The sequence below is a fragment of the Falco rusticolus genome, chromosome 3, assembly GCF_015220075.1.
Source record: "Falco rusticolus isolate bFalRus1 chromosome 3, bFalRus1.pri, whole genome shotgun sequence".
Classification (NCBI taxonomy): Eukaryota; Metazoa; Chordata; class Aves; order Falconiformes; family Falconidae; genus Falco; species Falco rusticolus.
In genome coordinates, this window is record NC_051189.1 from 111656560 (window position 1) to 111674228 (window position 17669).

Below are 17669 nucleotides of genomic sequence, written 5' to 3' on the forward strand. Positions count from 1 at the left end.
ATGTTTTCCCATCTTCTCCTTTAATCCTGAAAGATTCTGTAGTTACCTTTTTCCAGATATAAGGAGAAATCTATCCCCCTGATCCTAATCCGGTAAATTGCCCTGATTTCCAGCAGCAACACTGTGAGTAGAACCCCCTGGCAACTCTGCCTGGCTGGAATATTAGCTCTTTGGGGCCTCTTCTGTGTGCCTGGACGCTTTTCTGTAGTGTTTTTCATTCTGTCCAGTCTCCAGCATGATAACTAGAGGACAGCTCTGTAGTGCTTTGAGTGTTAAAAAAATATAAGAAGATTCTGCCTGAGTGCAGACCTCATCAGATCTGCAAGGGAAAGAGGTAATATCCTAATAGTAGGAAGGTGAAAGGGTAGGGAAGCACAGAATGCCATGATTTCTAAATGTGTATTTTGGATGTATTAACAGGACTGCATGTGGAAATGCTTTTCCAAGAGAAGTACAATCTGCCGGCCCACTCAGAGAATTTGTATGCAGAGAACAGTGGGTCTGTTGAAAACACATTCCAGTCAGCTGTGGTAGTAGCGATTTTTGGGAACTGTCAATATACTTCCAGCAGTCAAGAGTACACTGAATCCAGCAAATAAGAAAAAGCAGAAATCCAAGGTCTTTCAAAAAAAACAAACAAAAAACCTCCAAAACACAAGATCAGAACAATCAACAACTTAACACACAACTGTGTTTCCTTTAGCCTGTAAAACGGAATAGCAAAATGATGCAGTGATTACCAAGATTTTATTACTCTGAAGAAACAGTCAGTGAATGTTCAACCATATTAAACCCCACTTTGTGTGAGTCTTGCTTTGGAGGGATTTTTGTACTCTTCTGGGCAGTTGTACTTCTCTGTGTTTAGGCACATTTCTGCCAAAGCAGTGAATGTTGCTGCTTCTTTCCCCCCCATTTTTTATATACACCATTTTAATGTGGTGCGTCAAAACATGAAATAACTGACAGATTTCCCAGTCAGTGGCTTATCTTAGTCCACAAAATTACCTATCTTTACTCACTGTGTGGGCTAGATCATTTGTTACAAGAGAGTAATTTGTGATTAATAATGACAATACAGTATTATATCTACTGCTGTGTATTCTTTTAAATCGAAGTCTTTCTCCTTTTCCTTCCTTTCTTTCCCCACCCCTTGCTTAAACCTAGCCATAGACAGCTTTGAAACATTTAATTCTACTTTGGATAGCCAAAACAGTAAGAAACAAAAAAAAAGAGTAATTGAGTGCACCCGGGAGCATCAGTGAAAGAGCAGCGCTAATTGTTGAAGAATAAAAGATAATGGCCAATTTTGTCAGGAAGTGTTGACAAGAAAGATAACTTGGAAGTAATTAACTGTCTGACATGCTGGAAGTGATGTGTCTGCCAATGGCTCTTTAAATCATCAGGATATGAAATGTGACAGCCATTTATCACTTTTATGAGGCACTGCTGCCTAGCTTTCCCTTGGGAAGCATGGAGAGGTAGTATGCTCTTTGACTATCTTGCTAAAAAAAGGCATGGATGTATTTCAAGTGCTTCCCAGTTTTGGGTGCCTGTCATCATGAACTGTGATTACAGTGCATTCTTAGCCTGACTAAATCAGATTTGAGTTCAACCATTCTGAGGTCCTATTTCCAAAAGTATTTTACTTGACCTTCCCAGATACCTAGAGTGTGTCTAGGAGCTTGGTTCTTTAGTTGTCAGGGAAGGAAACTTCAACAGACAGAAGAAATATAGCACTCATTTAAAAAATTTCCCTAGTTTTCTGTTCAGAATATTGCCTGTATATGTAGTTTTCCTTGTCTCTTACTGATCAACAGGCCTGTCATGGCAGGAGGGTGGGGGGCAGGAATAAGCAGTCATTTGATGATAGCAGGCAAGAAGGGGCCTTTCTGAAAGCTGCCTGTATCTACAGAGGCATATTCAAAGACCATTGAAAGTCTCTGTGCATTGCTCTCAGTTGACATGTTTAGTTAGGTTGTGCTGTTTCCATTCCAGATGTTAACTAGCATTAATATTGGACTGAAGGTGTGTTGTGGCATGCTCAGGTGTTGTGACACTGCTTTGAGCAACTTGTACTTCTTGTTTTCCAGTGCAACTAGGGAAAGAGGAGAGCAATGAGCCAGAGACTGTTCATAAATAAGCTTTATAAAATAGCAGGAGCTTCATAAAAAGTTAATTTCCTCATTAAATTGTGGTTTAGCAAAAGTGCTGACCACCAAGCACCAATATGCAGACAGAGCCATTTCTGGTAGTAAGATCAGAAAACCAGTGTGAAGTAGAAATGATTTAAGACAATAGCTGTACATTGTGTTGCTGAACTGGAGAACCAGGCTCATGAGTAGCCCATTTGCTTGTGCTTCACAAAATTCTGCTGCCCTTGCAAAGCAAGGTGCCTCAGTGGTACAGAATGAGGACTAGGTGTGACAGCAGGAGTTTCTGACATGTTCTTGAAAACCAGCAAAAGAGCAGCACCAGTACCAGTTAGTACCAGCGCAGAGACATATCGAGTTGTGGGCTTTTTCTGTGTGTTCTTGGTAACATTTGTCAACTGTTCTTATGACGTAGATTGTTTCCTGGATCATTAGAATCTCTGCTCTGATTTTTAAAGCAGTTGGTGGTCTTTTTAAGAGAAAGGGGAGAAAAAAATAATCAGTACTGTAAATCTCTTTAAGTGCAGCTGTTTAAGAAATTATGCCTTTCAGACTACTGACAACTATTCTTCTCCCTATGCAGGCTGCTATTTAGAATTGATAATCATATGTGATTACTGTTTTGTGTAACAAGTCTTGAGAATATGTGCAGAGAATAGGCGTGCACCTATTATTTTGCAAATATGTAGTCATTGTGTGTCTTATGTAGTCTAATTGTTCACTTGGAAGTTTTAAACAAAAGGGAGGGTGTTCCATTGGTATTTCTAAATGACAGAGCTTGGTATTATCAAGCAGAAGCTCATACCAGCCCATAATAATTGCCAGCTGTGTTTAAATCGTCTTTCTCTTCCTACCTTTTCAGCATTAACAATAAACTGCAACAGCCAGAAGCAGCTGCTGGGGTACTGGAATATGCCATGAAGCACTTTGGGGAGCTGGTGAGTCCTGCTGGATAACTTTTTTTCATGTCTTATGTTTTGATGGCTTTTGTAGGGGGTTGGGTTTGTGTGGTTTTTCATGTTTTCATGTTGTGTTTTTTCAATCAATCATGTTGGGGTTCTACCCCTGCTCATAATTTTGCATCATTCATACTGAAGGTGCCTTGCCACTTATGGTGACGTACGCCGTGTACTTAGCTGTGTACTGGCAAACACTGTATACAGGTAAGATAGCTGAGGAAGGTTGCAAGAACTGATTTGGAAGAGAATTTAGCAGCTATTGTTGATGCTAAATGCAGCTGTGAACAACTAGCAACTTGACAAAAGAAGTCTTTTATTTAGAGAAGCTGGGAAGAGAGGGAGTAAGCTCCTGTTCTGAGCTTGAGGGTTTTTGACAAACTGCATCAACACTTTCCAGGTAAGGATTTAAAGGCAGTTGTGCCCCTAGCCTCTCTCATGTAGGAGGCACCTGAATCTGTCAAGAGTTCACAGATACTATTGAGAATAGTAGATTAGCCAGTTCCTTACATTTTGATTACTCACAGAAATAAAATAACCCCATTCTGTATCTATTTTGTGTCTTCCTCTGCACAACTTACCTTTTTTTTTCTTTTTTTTTTCTCACTTATAAGCATTTAGTTTGCATTCAGGAACTAAAGCATCTATGCTCTCCTGCCTATTCTACTTTGTTAAAAAGATGATTTTGCTCTCATAAATCTTGCAGTGCCTTAGGGTGACTGGGAAAAGGAGGGCAGCCCTGGAAGCACAATAGACTAGCCTCTTTGATTAGGAACCACTAGAAAGTAGGAACAGGTACAAGCACAAAATGGTGGAATTACTCTGGTGTAGGATTATGTGTGGTTTTGACCTAGACTGGAAAAGAAGTCCTTTCTGGGAGAAGTACGGCCTTCAGAACATCTTTGCAGTTTCTTATGATTCCTTGGGTGGATTGAGCAAAGCTCGATGTTACCTAATTCTGACCTCACTCTTATAGCAGTAATGTAGTTCTAGCAGTAAATGCACTTCAAAACACGGAGTTTGCCAGAATAGGCAGTGAAAAGAAATCGAGAGGAACTGTGAGCTCTGCTTTCAGGAACTTGAAATATTATGACTGAGCTGAGAAGTTAAAGGACTGGTATATAAATGTCCTAAGTGGAAGACCTGGTATGCAGTGCGTGGTTTATACTGACCCTGCCCACAGGGCTGGGAAAAGAATCTATTCTGGAGCCTGTGTCAAGCAAGACATGAGCTGCCAAGGACTGAGCAGAAAAGCACATTGGCAGAGATAAGTATGGAAAATATATTGAGGCATTTCATTTCTTGAAAATTGGAAACAAAGACTGAAGAAAAGTTTGTGCAGCTGATAAGGATCACTGCTTGGCTTACTTTTAAAGTCTTTGTTACAAACGGTAGCCTTTCCTTTTGAGTGCTATGATTAGACCCCAACATCATGCTACCTGCTGTAATAAAAAATTGCCTAGCGGTAGCCAGATGCACAGTGTGCTTTTGGGGATTGGGTTTTTTCCAGTTGGTCACTCCATTCCTGAACACAGCGCTGTTTTTCTTGTTTAAATGCGAGCATGTGCAACAATGGCAAGTAGAATATCTTCTAGATTTACCATTTTCCTGTTCCACTCACTCCCCTCTCCAAAAAGAAAAGCATCAACTAATGAGCTAGTATTTTACTGACACTGAAGAGGAGGATGATGTTGGATTGATTCCTCTGGTAAACCTGAATTCATTTCTGTGCAGGTTGAGCAATACTCAGGATTCCTGTTTTTGCAGTAGCTCAAGGCTTTTCTCTGTATTGCAAAAGTCCATGAGGGTATTTAGAATGAAAAAAGGGCTTAGTGACCACCATGGGCACAGAAATTTTCGGGAGAAGCTGCGGTAGTTAATAGAGAATGATAAATATTAATCCTGCTATTTATTCTGATCCCCTCTGTCCTTAGGAAATTCAGGCTACATGGTATGAAAAGCTTCATGAATGGGAAGATGCTCTGGTGGCCTATGACAAGAAGATGGACACAAACAAAGATGATCCTGAGCTGATGTTAGGACGGATGCGCTGCTTGGAAGCACTTGGTGAATGGTAAGTGGGAAATGACTGAAGACTGAGGAAAATGGTGCCTTTAAAAACAGTGCATATGTCTTCTCTGGATGCTGTCATCCAGGTGAAACTTTTTTGCCTGAATTCCTATTTACTCCTGCTTGCTTAGTAGTTTGAGTATTTCCAGTGACTGCTCACTTCATTCATTGAAGTCAGAATTGGTAATAACATCCCTAAGCCTTATGGGATGGGCTCTCTGGTAAGTTTGTGATCTTTCTGAAAGAGAATCTGCAGTCTTACAATCAGATCAACCCCATTTTTAACACAGAAAGAATTTGTAAATAGTGGGGACCTCGCAGGAAACCTTAATTAGGGAGCACTTGTCAAAAACAATCATAAAAGGAGCTCGTTGTGACCCTCCCTTTTAAATTCTAATTAAAACATGAGAGATTTCTGTATTTATTCATGGTCAGACCTGCGCCTATCCAGAATATATGGTCTTTTGCACAACTGTTAATGAACTTGTCTGTGTCCTGATAGTTACCTGGGTGTAAGATTATGCCAAATAAATTACTTCCACTTTAGAACCCTTTTGCCCATCTTGTAGATGGCTGAGTTTTTTATTATTACTTTTTTTTTTTGCATTCATTAAGCATTGTCTTTGTGTACATTTGGTGTTTCAAACCCTGTGTTAAATATGTGTTGTCAACATGTAACTGATGATTAGAGTCAAGTGTTTGTAGAGGGTAAGCTGGTAGCAACTTGCAGCTTGCTAGTTAACTGGGGGTTTCTGATTTTCTCCCTGTTCAATTCAAAGAAGATAATTGGAGAAGGCATCTTGTGCGTTGTAGCATGCAGTTCTACCCAGGGGCATGTGTGATTTGGTCCAGGTTCCGCCTTTCCACTGAAGTTTTCGTGTCACTAGAGCACTCTTCTGATGGGTCCTGACGTGAACCCATGGGATGGCACACTGTAAGGAGATTCCTCTTCACTAAAGTCATGTTACTGTTAGAGAAATAGAGCTGTTTGAGAAACTGAATTCTGACAGCGTTTTTCTGCCCTTTTTGTTTCTGGATGAGAGTGAAGCATATTGGGTGTAGTTTTTTCAGCAGGAAAAACAGATCCTCTTACAGAGTGTTTCTCAATCATCTTTTCTAGGAGTAGGCAGCTCCCACCTGGGATTTATGGAATTTGTCCCTCCTGCAGGACATGTATTGTGTAAAGTGTCCTCTCAGAACCTCCTGCTTCTTCACATATCAGTGACAAACACATTGTAAAAGGATGTAGGTTTTTCCTGTTGGAGCTAGATACTATGCATCAATCAATAGTCTGTAGTGATGAAAGCAATCACGATCTCACAAAGATCTGTGTGCTTGCTGTTGTGGAACTGCACTCCGTCTCTATGCAGATGTTTTTTACAAATCAGAAGTGCCTTTGCAAAGTGCTGTCTGCTACCTTGCAACTGACTAGAGACATCATGTTGAGTGAGACTGAGGATTCCATAGTTTGGCTGCTGATGTTCTTCAGTGGTGTTCAATTTGACTACTTGTGCTGCTGGAGTCTGCTTGGCAGAATATGGTGAACTGATATTATGTGGCATCATTATTTCAGTACTCTGTGCAGTGATGTTTTGAAAGTACAGCCAAAATATTCTAATTAATCTTCTAATGTAGTTATGTCTGCAAAAGCCATACTACTTTATTGGTATCTATGAGGTCCTGGTTTACTGCTGTTGCAAAGTTTGGCCGTTTTTTTCATTTGTTTTGGTTTGGGTTTTTTTTCCTCCTGGGCTATTAAGCTGTCAGAATGACTGTCTTGCCTGTGGCAGCCCACTGGTTCTGTTTGACTAACTTATCTTTTTGGGGAGAGGAGGGGATGACAGTAGAAAAGACAAGCTGGCCTCCCTCACAGTTGGCAACTCTTCCACTGCTACAGAGTATCCAGCCTGAGAAATTTTGGAACTGCAGCACCCGCAGTAATGGGTTTGATTAATGGAGCATTCACAGTTGATTTGAAAGAAATAATATAAAAAAATCCTGATGCTTCCTCTCCACTGGAGATGAAAGATTCAGATCCCCTCTGAGGTATTGCCATGACAAGTCTTCATACTAGGTTACAGAAGCAACGATTCTCTAGTCTCTGTCTTCAAACTTGATGATGCATGTATCTAAAATGTTTGATAGCAGAAGCCACGCACAACTATTCAGATCATATATTTCTTCTACTGACACTTGCAAAAAAATTTAAGTATCCCTTGTTTGGTGGTGGTTTGGTTTTTTTTTCCTTGGGAATGTTTTTTTTTTCTCTATTTGTAGACTGGAGCCGACAGTTCAGTGTGTAAAGTAGGCATTACTAATTGCTGAGGGACAAATGCAAACTTTTGTCTGGATTTGTGTTGTCAAATTGTGCCTTGAAATTATTTTCTGATTATAGGATTGTTGTCATCAGACTAGCCTATCTGAGTCGGCCAGAGGAGAAGAATCCTGTTCTCCACTCTATATAAAAAGAACAATGGGGTTGGCTGTCATCTGTGGAAAATGGTTGTTTAAAAAGATGGAATTCTTAAAAGAGGCTTTTTGCTGATCAAGAATTGTGGATTCTTTTTAGGGGACAGCTCCACCAGCAATGCTGTGAAAAGTGGACACAGGTCAATGATGAAACTCAAGCTAAGATGGCTAGGATGGCTGCTGCTGCTGCCTGGGGTCTAGGTAATGTGTCCTTGTGTGGTAGTATATGACAGCCCACAACATGGAAGCACAGATAGTTTTAACTTGCTTCAGACTACAAAATACAAGAAACAGGAAAATCAAAGAACAGAAGTATTTATGTTGTGAAGTAAGTGTCATTTCAACACTGAAGCCCTTTGGTAAACCTGCATTTACATAAGGTCTTCCAGTGTGGTTTCAAGTAACAAGAGACTGCCTTATTGGTCTGAGCAGATAATCAGTTGCTTAGCAGGTCCCTTTTACTTAGCTTTAAATTGAACATAGTTCAGACTTGAAATGAGATAAATGATATTTCTCAGATTTGTGGCCAGATATTTACTAGGGAAGCTTATAAAATACTTGCTGTCTGCCAGCCTTTGCTGAGAGAAATTCAGCTTTTCCTTTGTAGGACACTAATTCTTTCAAATGTTCTGGAAATGTCAGCATTCCTCCTTTTTCATCACAAGGAATGCAAGAACCTTTCCCATGAGCTTAACAATTTGCTTAGGAGAAAAATGCCTGGTTTTGCTTGTCTGTAACTCTGTATATGTATATATACAGTTACTGTATATAACACAGACTGTGTCTGCCAAAGACAAGCTGTCAGAGAGCTGACTTAAATGTAGAAGTACCACACCGCATTCACTAGTTGCTGATATCTAAACACTGTAGCATAGTTCTGTTCCTATCTTGCAGAGAGGCTGTTGTGTTACTGAGGATATCTGTCTCTGCAGGTCAGTGGGATAGCATGGAAGAATACACGTGCATGATACCAAGAGATACCCATGATGGTGCTTTCTACAGGGCTGTGCTGGCTCTTCATCAGGACCTTTTCTCACTGGCCCAGCAGGTAATTGTCTTCCTTGTTGGCTTTCCAAAACATAGTTTAAGATGAACTAGGCTATACTGAGATATATAGATACATATATATGGAAAGACATACTATTTTAAAGCAATTGTCTATAACCTCTGAACTGCCCAATAACCTTTTTCCATTGATGTGTTAGACCTTGGTGACTGAGCTTATCTTGTATTTCCAGAAATGCAACAGTGAATATATGTACAGATAGTAGTGGTCCAGTGCTGTGGAGTGTAAGAATGCCTTAGTCATTCTTAGGCTTCTTTTATGTCTGTTTTCTAGACAGATGATAAACAAGGGTTATGTCAGCAGAGGTTCCATTCTGCAAGGCACTGCTTGATAAAAGGCATTCATGGCATAAGACATGCATAAGATTCTTCATGGGTGTTCTGTGCACGTCTGCTGTTGCAGCTTTTTCAGTGAAGTGTGCATATATATCATGTACCACAACTTTTCCTCTAATATTTCTGGTAGCTGTGATAAATCTTGACTCTTAGGTTGAGATGAGAAATCAAGGCAAGACATGAGTCTATTAAACAGAACCGTATTGGTATGCTTGTTTGTCACAGAGGAGATTTGCAGAGCGACTTTTTCCCCTCTGTAGATGTGAAACATGTTGTTTACTTTCCAAGGAAGCTCAAGTACCATTTCTCAGAATTCTGTGCCGGCTTGCCAACTTAGATAAAGGAGTAATTCAGTCTGCTCTGTCAAAACCCATACATAGATTTTTGGGTGATGTGCACAGTAAAATTAGCCAGGCATTCAAAGGTTTGTGATTAACCTTTAACATTTTGAACAGGAAAAACTATACATGAGAGATTATATAATGGCGGGAACCAGAGCAGGATTTATTTCATGCTCGAAGGGCATGTCTTAGTTGGAGGAAGAGAAATGGAATTTGCTGTCTTGTAAAATTCATAAAAACCTATTGGGTCATGTAAAACAGTGAAAGCTATTTTCTATGATTGTATGTTATCAAGATACATTTCTTAAGGCTTTTTTGTAACTGGCTCTCTTGCACTAAAATGTGAACTTTCCTTTTCCTTTATAAATGTTATTAATAGTGATCTCTACAGTGATGGTAGTATTAGAAATACTGTAAACTTTGATTTGGTAGAAGGACAAACTCAGACTGTGCAGGTGATAAAGCCCCCTTGACCCTCGTATCTGCTCCTGGACACTGTTTTCCTGTCAATTCTTTATATTGATAGCATCCTTTTGTGGTTCTTGTTGGAGAATGGGAACAATGCCAGCTTTGTTTGTGAAATGGAACAGATGAATAGTAGTTCCAACAGTTGACTCTAGATAAAACATACCACTTTTGCCCCGATATCTTGCTCTATTTCAGTGCATTGACAAAGCCAGAGATCTGCTAGATGCTGAGCTGACTGCCATGGCCGGAGAGAGCTACAGTCGAGCCTATGGGGTAAGTAACTGGGTAACTCTCAGCCTTCATTCTTCTCGTTGCTTCTTCAGACTGTTTCTAGAAGTTGCATAGAACTTTGGAGTAGCACTTGTGCCAAATACAAGACCTATGTAGGCCTACAAGCTGAATGGCTCTTGTCAGATAAGAAATACAACTTTGTAGGAGCAGTTTGGGACAAAACAGTAAAGTGAGCTCCCACCACCACTACCCAAAAAAAAAAAAAAAAAATTGACATTTAGAAAGCTGAATCACCAGGTCATCTAGATACCAGTATATAGCAGTCAGTCCTTTACCTGTTGGGCAGCATATGTACTTAAGATTTTGATGCCAAAATACTGTTCCTTAATTATAGGTAGATTTGTTCTGTAGTGATTGGGATGGAATGTGATTGTTTCCTTCAGGCTATGGTATCCTGCCAGATGCTGTCAGAGCTGGAAGAGGTTATCCAGTATAAACTTGTACCAGAACGCCGTGAGATCATCCGCCAGATCTGGTGGGAAAGACTGCAGGTACACCTTTGTAAAGATCAAGGATGGAGATGCTGATGTGTTGGCATGAACAGCTTCTTTTCAAGTCAGTGTGATGGCTCAGCAAATTTTTTCATTTCTCTATCCCAATAGCAGATATGCTTGCACAGCTGCATGCTTTCTGTCTCCTTTGTGTTTGTCCTGGTTGGTTGAGGTTTTAGTTTGGTTGGTTGTGGTTTTTTGGTGTCTACTGATGTGATACTTTAGTAGGGTGATTTAAGCCTTGAAAATAGATGTGTACAGAATGGAGACACTAGTAACAACTCCAGGGATGCTAATCTCTCTGTTGGATCACACCTGGAAATACTGGTTTGGATAAGGCTAGTTTGAACTTTTTACCTGGCTGGCTGCATTTTAAGAAGTGAATTCTCTCACAATGCTGGAAAACTGGCCTGAGAATTCACATACCTGTAAAAGTGTCCTGTTCCTTTTTGACCTCTTACAAGAACATTTCCAGTTGATTGGTGGCACTTAAGGACATGGCTTAGTGGTTGACTTGGCAGTGTTAGGTTTATGGTTGGACTCAATGGTCTTAAAGGTCTTTTCCATCCTTAATGATGTGATTAGCCTTGTCCTCTTAAAAGAGACTTTTAGCAGTGCTGCTGTTCCTGTATTTAAGGAGAATTTTGTGCCTTTCTTACTGTAAGCAGCAAAAATCCAAAGCACCACTGAAGATTTAAATCAGCCAAATACTTTGAGTCTTTTTCCTTACAAGAGGCATTCCTACAGTGAGCATGAACATCATCAGATGAAGTAGTACATGTAGGAATACTGTTTAAAGAGGTGATTCCTGCAAGGGAAGGGAAGGGGGGGTGGGGGGGTGGAAAGGCATAATAAGAGTAAAAATGCTCTCATTATACCAAATTTTGATACGCTTGAGGAAGAATTTCTCCCTATTCAGAGTTCTTCACTGTGACTGCAGTATCTGCCTCCTTACGAAAAGCACTTGCTGCTGCATATTTTTTAGCTGTTTGGGAAACTGTGACAAAGCTTTTAGTCTCCCATCTGTATTCCTGTCTGGAAAAGCTCAGGACCATTCCACTGGGGTGAAGAAACTGAGTGACAGGAAGCGTAATGTCTGAATACAGCTAGCTGTTTATAGTTGTGAAAGCAGTACATGCAGTTCTTGATCATTTTATAGCTGCTGTTTAATAATTTTAAAATGCCTATCAGATGAGGTTTATTTAGGTGTTAGGGAGCAAGCTTTGCCTAACTTCCCAGCCCTCAATTCTGGGAAAAAAAAAAAGGGAAAGAATTAAATATTTTGGTGCTAAGGTGCTTGCTGCCATCAGAAATTCTTTTGTTTACCTCAAAACTCAGTCTAAGTCGTCTCTGAATCGATAGGACTGTAGATCACTGTTACCCTGAAGTACTTGGCCATTACAGCAATCACCATGGTTTTGGTTGTTACTGTGTCTTCCACAGTTCTACTTCTCTGTAGCATCCTTGAACTTTTGAAATACAGACTCATCCTGCTCTGACTGACAATGTTGTTGTGCCTCTCTGTTCAGACAGACAAGAACCAGACAATGCTTGCACAAGCAGCACAGCGTTTGGAACTGGAGTTTCTGGCAGAATATCACTTCACTCATGCCAGACTCTAAAAGCAACACATGCAAGGAGGAGAAGGGCAATAGCAAATGTATCTTTCCAACCGTTTGCTTTTGTACCATCTCCATATTGAGATTTGTCACTGTTTAAATCAAAAATAGGCTTTAAAACTAGGTTGATAAGGGTTACAGAACTCTTGACTCTCTTGCATGAAGAGCTTTCCTGATTTTTGGATGTGTTACTGCTTTAGAAGCTTTTCTTCTTTTGCCATTAGAGGTTTTCATTAGACTGCAAACACAGAGATGGCGGCAGAGGGTAAAAGTCAAGGACTTAACCTTCTTCACACGCTGCAGTGCTAAAGAAATAGCCAGCTAGTTTGTAATATTGGCCTGCTGTGAATTATGGGTGCTGAAGTCTCTCCATCTTGGGAAAAGTCCCTTTGGATTCTGAATTGATGGCTCTGTGGAGTAGATTCAGATGAAACACTAACAAAGTTCTCTCTTCCTTTTCCTCTCAGGGCTGTCAACGAATTGTGGAAGACTGGCAAAGAATATTGATGGTCCGATCTCTTGTTGTGAATCCTCATGAGGACATGAGAACTTGGCTCAAGTATGCCAGCTTGTGTGGCAAGAGCGGGAGGCTGGTGAGCATTATCAAGCTTTACCCTCTAAAAAAATCTGTCAAATCTAGAATACGAGGTTTGTTATCATTGAACATTACAATCCTATTTCAACACTTACTGTGAGAATTATTACCAAAAAGACTTGAAACAGAGACTTCGCACTCTCTGTTGGCTACTGAAATGAGAATGTAACACTCAGATCCCAGTGAAGACATACGGTTTAGCATATGGTATTCTTACGAGTCCAGGGTGTGGTAATAAGGCTGCTATGTCTGTGTTTTATCTAGAGGGTTGAAGGTATTTTTTAGTGGCAGGCAGTTCTATGACCAGTATGAAATAGAGGTAAGAATGAACTTGTTTTAACCTGCTTTTTCTCTTTGCAACTTTCTCCAGGCCCTGGCCCATAAGACACTTGTCCTGCTTTTGGGAGTAGATCCATCTCGACAGCTGGATCACCCACTGCCAACAGTACATCCCCAAGTGACTTACGCGTACATGAAACACATGTGGAAGAGCGCCCGTAAGGTACAAAAGAACATAGTACTCTACATTTCATTGCTCAGGTTTTGTGCAGCGGCATGCATGTTAGCTCTTTATAATCCCCACAGCAAAAAGTCAAGGCTGAAGGTTTTATTTTTGCTCACCTAAAAAAGAATAACTAATCCCTTTCCCTATTGTTGTTCAGAAGAGAAGCTTTTAACATTTTCCTTTAAAACTCTGTGGTGACAGGGAAGGCCTGGCCCTAATTTTGTTTCCTGCGTGGAAAGATTATTTTTGCTAAACCAGTATCAGGTACCCAAGGGATGGACTCAGGATTAATGGTCAATGGTAGCTCTTCCATCCTCACCAGAATTTTACTGTGTAAGCTTGGTACTTGACTTTTTGTCCACTGTTCTGATTGGCAGCGCTCCGCCCTGTACCTGTGGTCAGGGTTACATGCTGAAAGAGGGAAATAAGTTTTTTTTTTTATTACCAGTTTTAGAAAAGTATCCTGAACAGTTTGTGCTTAGTTGCTGAGCAGAACTGAGTCTTAAGGATATCACTGAAAATTTCTAACTGAAAGACAGCTGAAAAGTACATAGGGTTTTGTCATGGGAATAATTTGGCTCCAAAGAGCCTAGGGTGAATGTTTTTGACATTGCAACACAGTGAGAATTTACATAATCAAATCCAATAAGCTCCAGACTGGATAACTTATCTTTTTTTTTAATATACATTAAAGCCTCCATTTATCCTCATATTCTTCCACATCTTTTTTATTTTTCCTGTCTTTGGGATTGCCAGCACTGGAGCAGAGCCATTGCTATGGGAACATTGCCATGACCTAACTTTTCTTTATTTGAATTTAAAAAACAGAAGGAGCTGCTGGTGAGGCCTTGTTCTATTGGCTCTGTAAAACAGTGTAATGGTCTCTTACTTTCTTCAGTAATGACCCAAGAAATATATAGGTCTTCTATGCCTGCCCTTTGAGTGAAAGTGGACGCTCTGTGTTTGACCTATGATAAAGAAACAAGACAAGATGCAGGAAACTGGTGCATTTGTAGAAAGCAGAATAAAAGAAGGCACAAAGATTAAGGGGGTGGGGGAAGAGAATGTATCTACAATAAACTGATGCAAGAGTATGTGGAGCACATGAAGACAGGGGAAAAAACATTAGAAAGCAGAAGAGATGAGAAGGAGGAACTGATGTGGTTAGAATCATCACCTCTAAATTGTTGAATGATTTCCTACTTAAATACAGTACATAAACTCTCTGTTTAGGGGCTTTTACTTTCTAGAACTGGGTGCTGTGTACAGTGCTGAGGGACAAATACTTTACCCAAGATAGCACTAATCGTAGATCTGCATGCAAGTCTCGATCCTTTCTCTGAGCTCTCTTCTGCTGGAAGAGCTGACTGAATGATTTAGTCCTTTGTGGCACTTGGAAAGTAGATGCTTAGTTTTGAAATTCATGGTTAAAGGTGCAGCTCTGCGGCAGAAGAAACTGTGTTGGGGTACGATAGAGTTTGCAGTCTGGAGTGAGACTTGGTACTTGGTATAAACAAACACTTGAAAGTGTTTAGGGAATTCTCATGGTGCCAGGAGCATTACATGGTTGGGTGGATGCTTATGTCCTATTTGAATGACTATTACTAACTAAATAATACGTAGTTATACCTAGTGATGTGTGTAGACCAGAGTTTTATATAACTGTGTGTGTTCACTTGATGTAGTATCCTAAGTAATAAGCTACTGAGGTAGGCTGGTATGGTAGGAAATAACCATTTTCTCTAGCTGAGGAGTTCAGGGTTGCTTGGTTGACCTAAAATGTTTTCCTTACCGCCATTTTGGCACTTGACAGATCCAGCAGGAGAAAACCTGACATCTAGACAGGAACCAGCCGCATAGCACTTGCAGAGCTGCACAACAATTTTTTCTTAAAGTAAACCTTATTAACCTTCTTAAGTAAACCTTATTGCATTTCCTCTAGCAGTGTCCTTTGCCAGCAGCTGCATTCTGCAGACACACACTGTAACAAGGCTACATACAAACTTAGGAATTTGGTTGTTAAGGCTGAAAGCAGTAAGTTTTCTTTAAGTGCTCTGCCTGTCAGTTTATACTGATCAGTTTTCAATATTAATGGAAACTGAAGAGCAGATCGGGTTTGTCTAGATATGAGGGACACTTAACTGCTTGGCAATATCTTTTTGTCTATTTTTGACAAATGTCTGACATAATAGAACATAAGATTGTTATTTCCCACCTGCCCCCTTCAATTATCTGGGTTACAAGCTGTGGAATGCCCCCTATTAATGTTAATAGTGTGATACTTTCTTTTATTTCACCCTGGGCTAATACTCCTTTTCCTGACAATTGACTTGTGCATGCTGACATTTCAATGGGATAGATGAGGTATTTCAGCTCAGGTGATTCTTGTCTCACTCTAAAGTAGCTCATTTCTGTAGATGAAACAGAAGTAAATTGGACTCTTAATAGCATATTCTGCAGTTTCTGACCTGAAATGACCTTGCAAGAGCTTTACTCTAATTGTTTCCAGTGAAGCATGCATACTTTTTTCTTAAACCTTTTAATTTCAGGTGGTCTTACCCCATAATCGTTTCCAAGGAATTTCAGAAAGAGTCTCCCCTCAAAATTTGGTAGTGCAGGTTGCTTTAGCATTACTGCCTTGTGTAATCTGATGACAAAGGAACAATGTACATTTGTACTTAAACAACCTTAGGAGAAATCTAGACTTCAATTTGTTGAAACAACACAGCCCATTGGTGTGTACTGTAAGCCTAGCTAAAGCTGAGGGATTAAGAGGGAAGGTCAGGAAACTGCAGTTTTTCCTGCAGATGTTATTTTCTCAAATTGTTTGGTGGGGGTTTTTTCAGGCCATAGCGTATTATAGACAAACTTGTCTAGATTTGTGATCCTTTCTGTTATAGTAGTGACCTAGTCAGATGCAGCTTGTAAGCTATGAACACTTGTTTGATTGTTGGAATTGCAGGACTGTCTGTGATGTGCATGCTCAATTACAAATGAGACATCTCTATATTGTTACTAGAATCTCACTCTCCATGAGCCATAACAGGACATTCTCTGCTGCTGAAGTTTTCTTGTACAGGTGATGTTGTCACTTTGCCAGAATTGAGTTCTTGCACATCAGAGCACAATGTCAGCTTATCTTATGATTGGTCATGCTTTTGCCTGTATGTATGACATAAAGGTGTGCCTAATGTTGGAAGGATGCAGTTATTTGCTCCTTGATGTAGCAGATTTGAGACATCAGTTTCTAATGTGTTCATTTAATTGGTGCTGCATATGTAGCATACAAACTAATTTTAGAGGGATGTAAATGGCTCAAAATCTTTGAAAGAAAATAAAGCTGTGGTTTTTTTGCTTTCAGTGAAAATTTATTTCCACATTGTCTTGCTCTCTTGTGAAGTTATATTTAACCCCTGTGGTCCTTACTGCAACCATCATCCAATTACAGATTGATGCGTTCCAGCACATGCAGCACTTCGTGCAGACAATGCAGCAGCAGGCACAGCATGCTATCGCTACTGAGGACCAACAGCACAAGCAGGAACTCCACAAGCTCATGGCACGGTCAGCACCTGGTCCTTGGACACCTTTTAACTATATAGTGAAACTGATGTCTTTCTGAGGTTGCAGGGTCCATGCAGGAGACACATTTCAGACCAGGCGCGTGCTTTGATTAAAAGGAACAGGGGATTTCTCATTTAGCTGGTAGAGACCCGTTCGGTATTACATTCTTAGCTATGATTTAATTTTCAGTAAATGTTATTGTGATAAATTAGCGTAAAGAAGCTCGTATTTGTCACTGGCGGCTGGCTGTGTTTTTCCAGCACTGTGGCTCACTGGCAGAAAGCAGAGTTCTCAGCGTGGCTATCTCTTTGGTTTTCAGGAGATCCAGTCAGTAGGAAAGAAACACTTTTCACATGCCTGGCACATCTGTGGCTGGCAGCGCGTGCCCTCAATACAACAGCAGTGCTTTGGGCAATAGGTGCCCAGCACGTGATGGTCTCTTAAACTATTGGTGCATTAAAAACACACCTTATAATCTCCATTTTCCTCTATTGATCTGGAGGTGCCAAATCTCTTGGTTCCAATTTAAAGAAAAAATTGCATAGTGCTTACTATTTAAGGTTTTCTTTTTTTCAAGGGAGGCGTGCACTGAATTTGCTTTTATAAGAATGGGAACTTGGTAACACCGTCATCTTATTTATTTCAGAGTGACTGTTGTGGAAGACAAATTAGTAATGAGTTGTGCACAATATTTTTCTTGCACAATGCTTTCTGGAAAACACAAAATATAGAAAGGACAGCTGTGTAAC

At 40.2% G+C, this 17669-nt stretch overlaps 1 protein-coding gene across 6 annotated transcripts in view; it reads left to right on the forward strand.

The window, feature by feature from the left end:
• MTOR (mechanistic target of rapamycin kinase) overlaps nt 1-17669 on the forward strand; it is a 66860-nt gene that overhangs the window by 33575 nt on the left and 15616 nt on the right. For all 6 annotated transcript variants that reach the window (XM_037382158.1, XM_037382162.1, XM_037382163.1 and 3 more), the window contains 9 exons: nt 3013-3088; nt 5041-5180; nt 7746-7846; nt 8578-8693; nt 10051-10128; nt 10530-10637; nt 12724-12849; nt 13222-13353; nt 16805-16920. In XM_037382158.1, coding sequence (XP_037238055.1) covers nt 3013-3088; nt 5041-5180; nt 7746-7846; nt 8578-8693; nt 10051-10128; nt 10530-10637; nt 12724-12849; nt 13222-13353; nt 16805-16920 — 993 coding nt within the window. The remainder of the gene's footprint in view (nt 1-3012; nt 3089-5040; nt 5181-7745; nt 7847-8577; nt 8694-10050; nt 10129-10529; nt 10638-12723; nt 12850-13221; nt 13354-16804; nt 16921-17669) is intronic.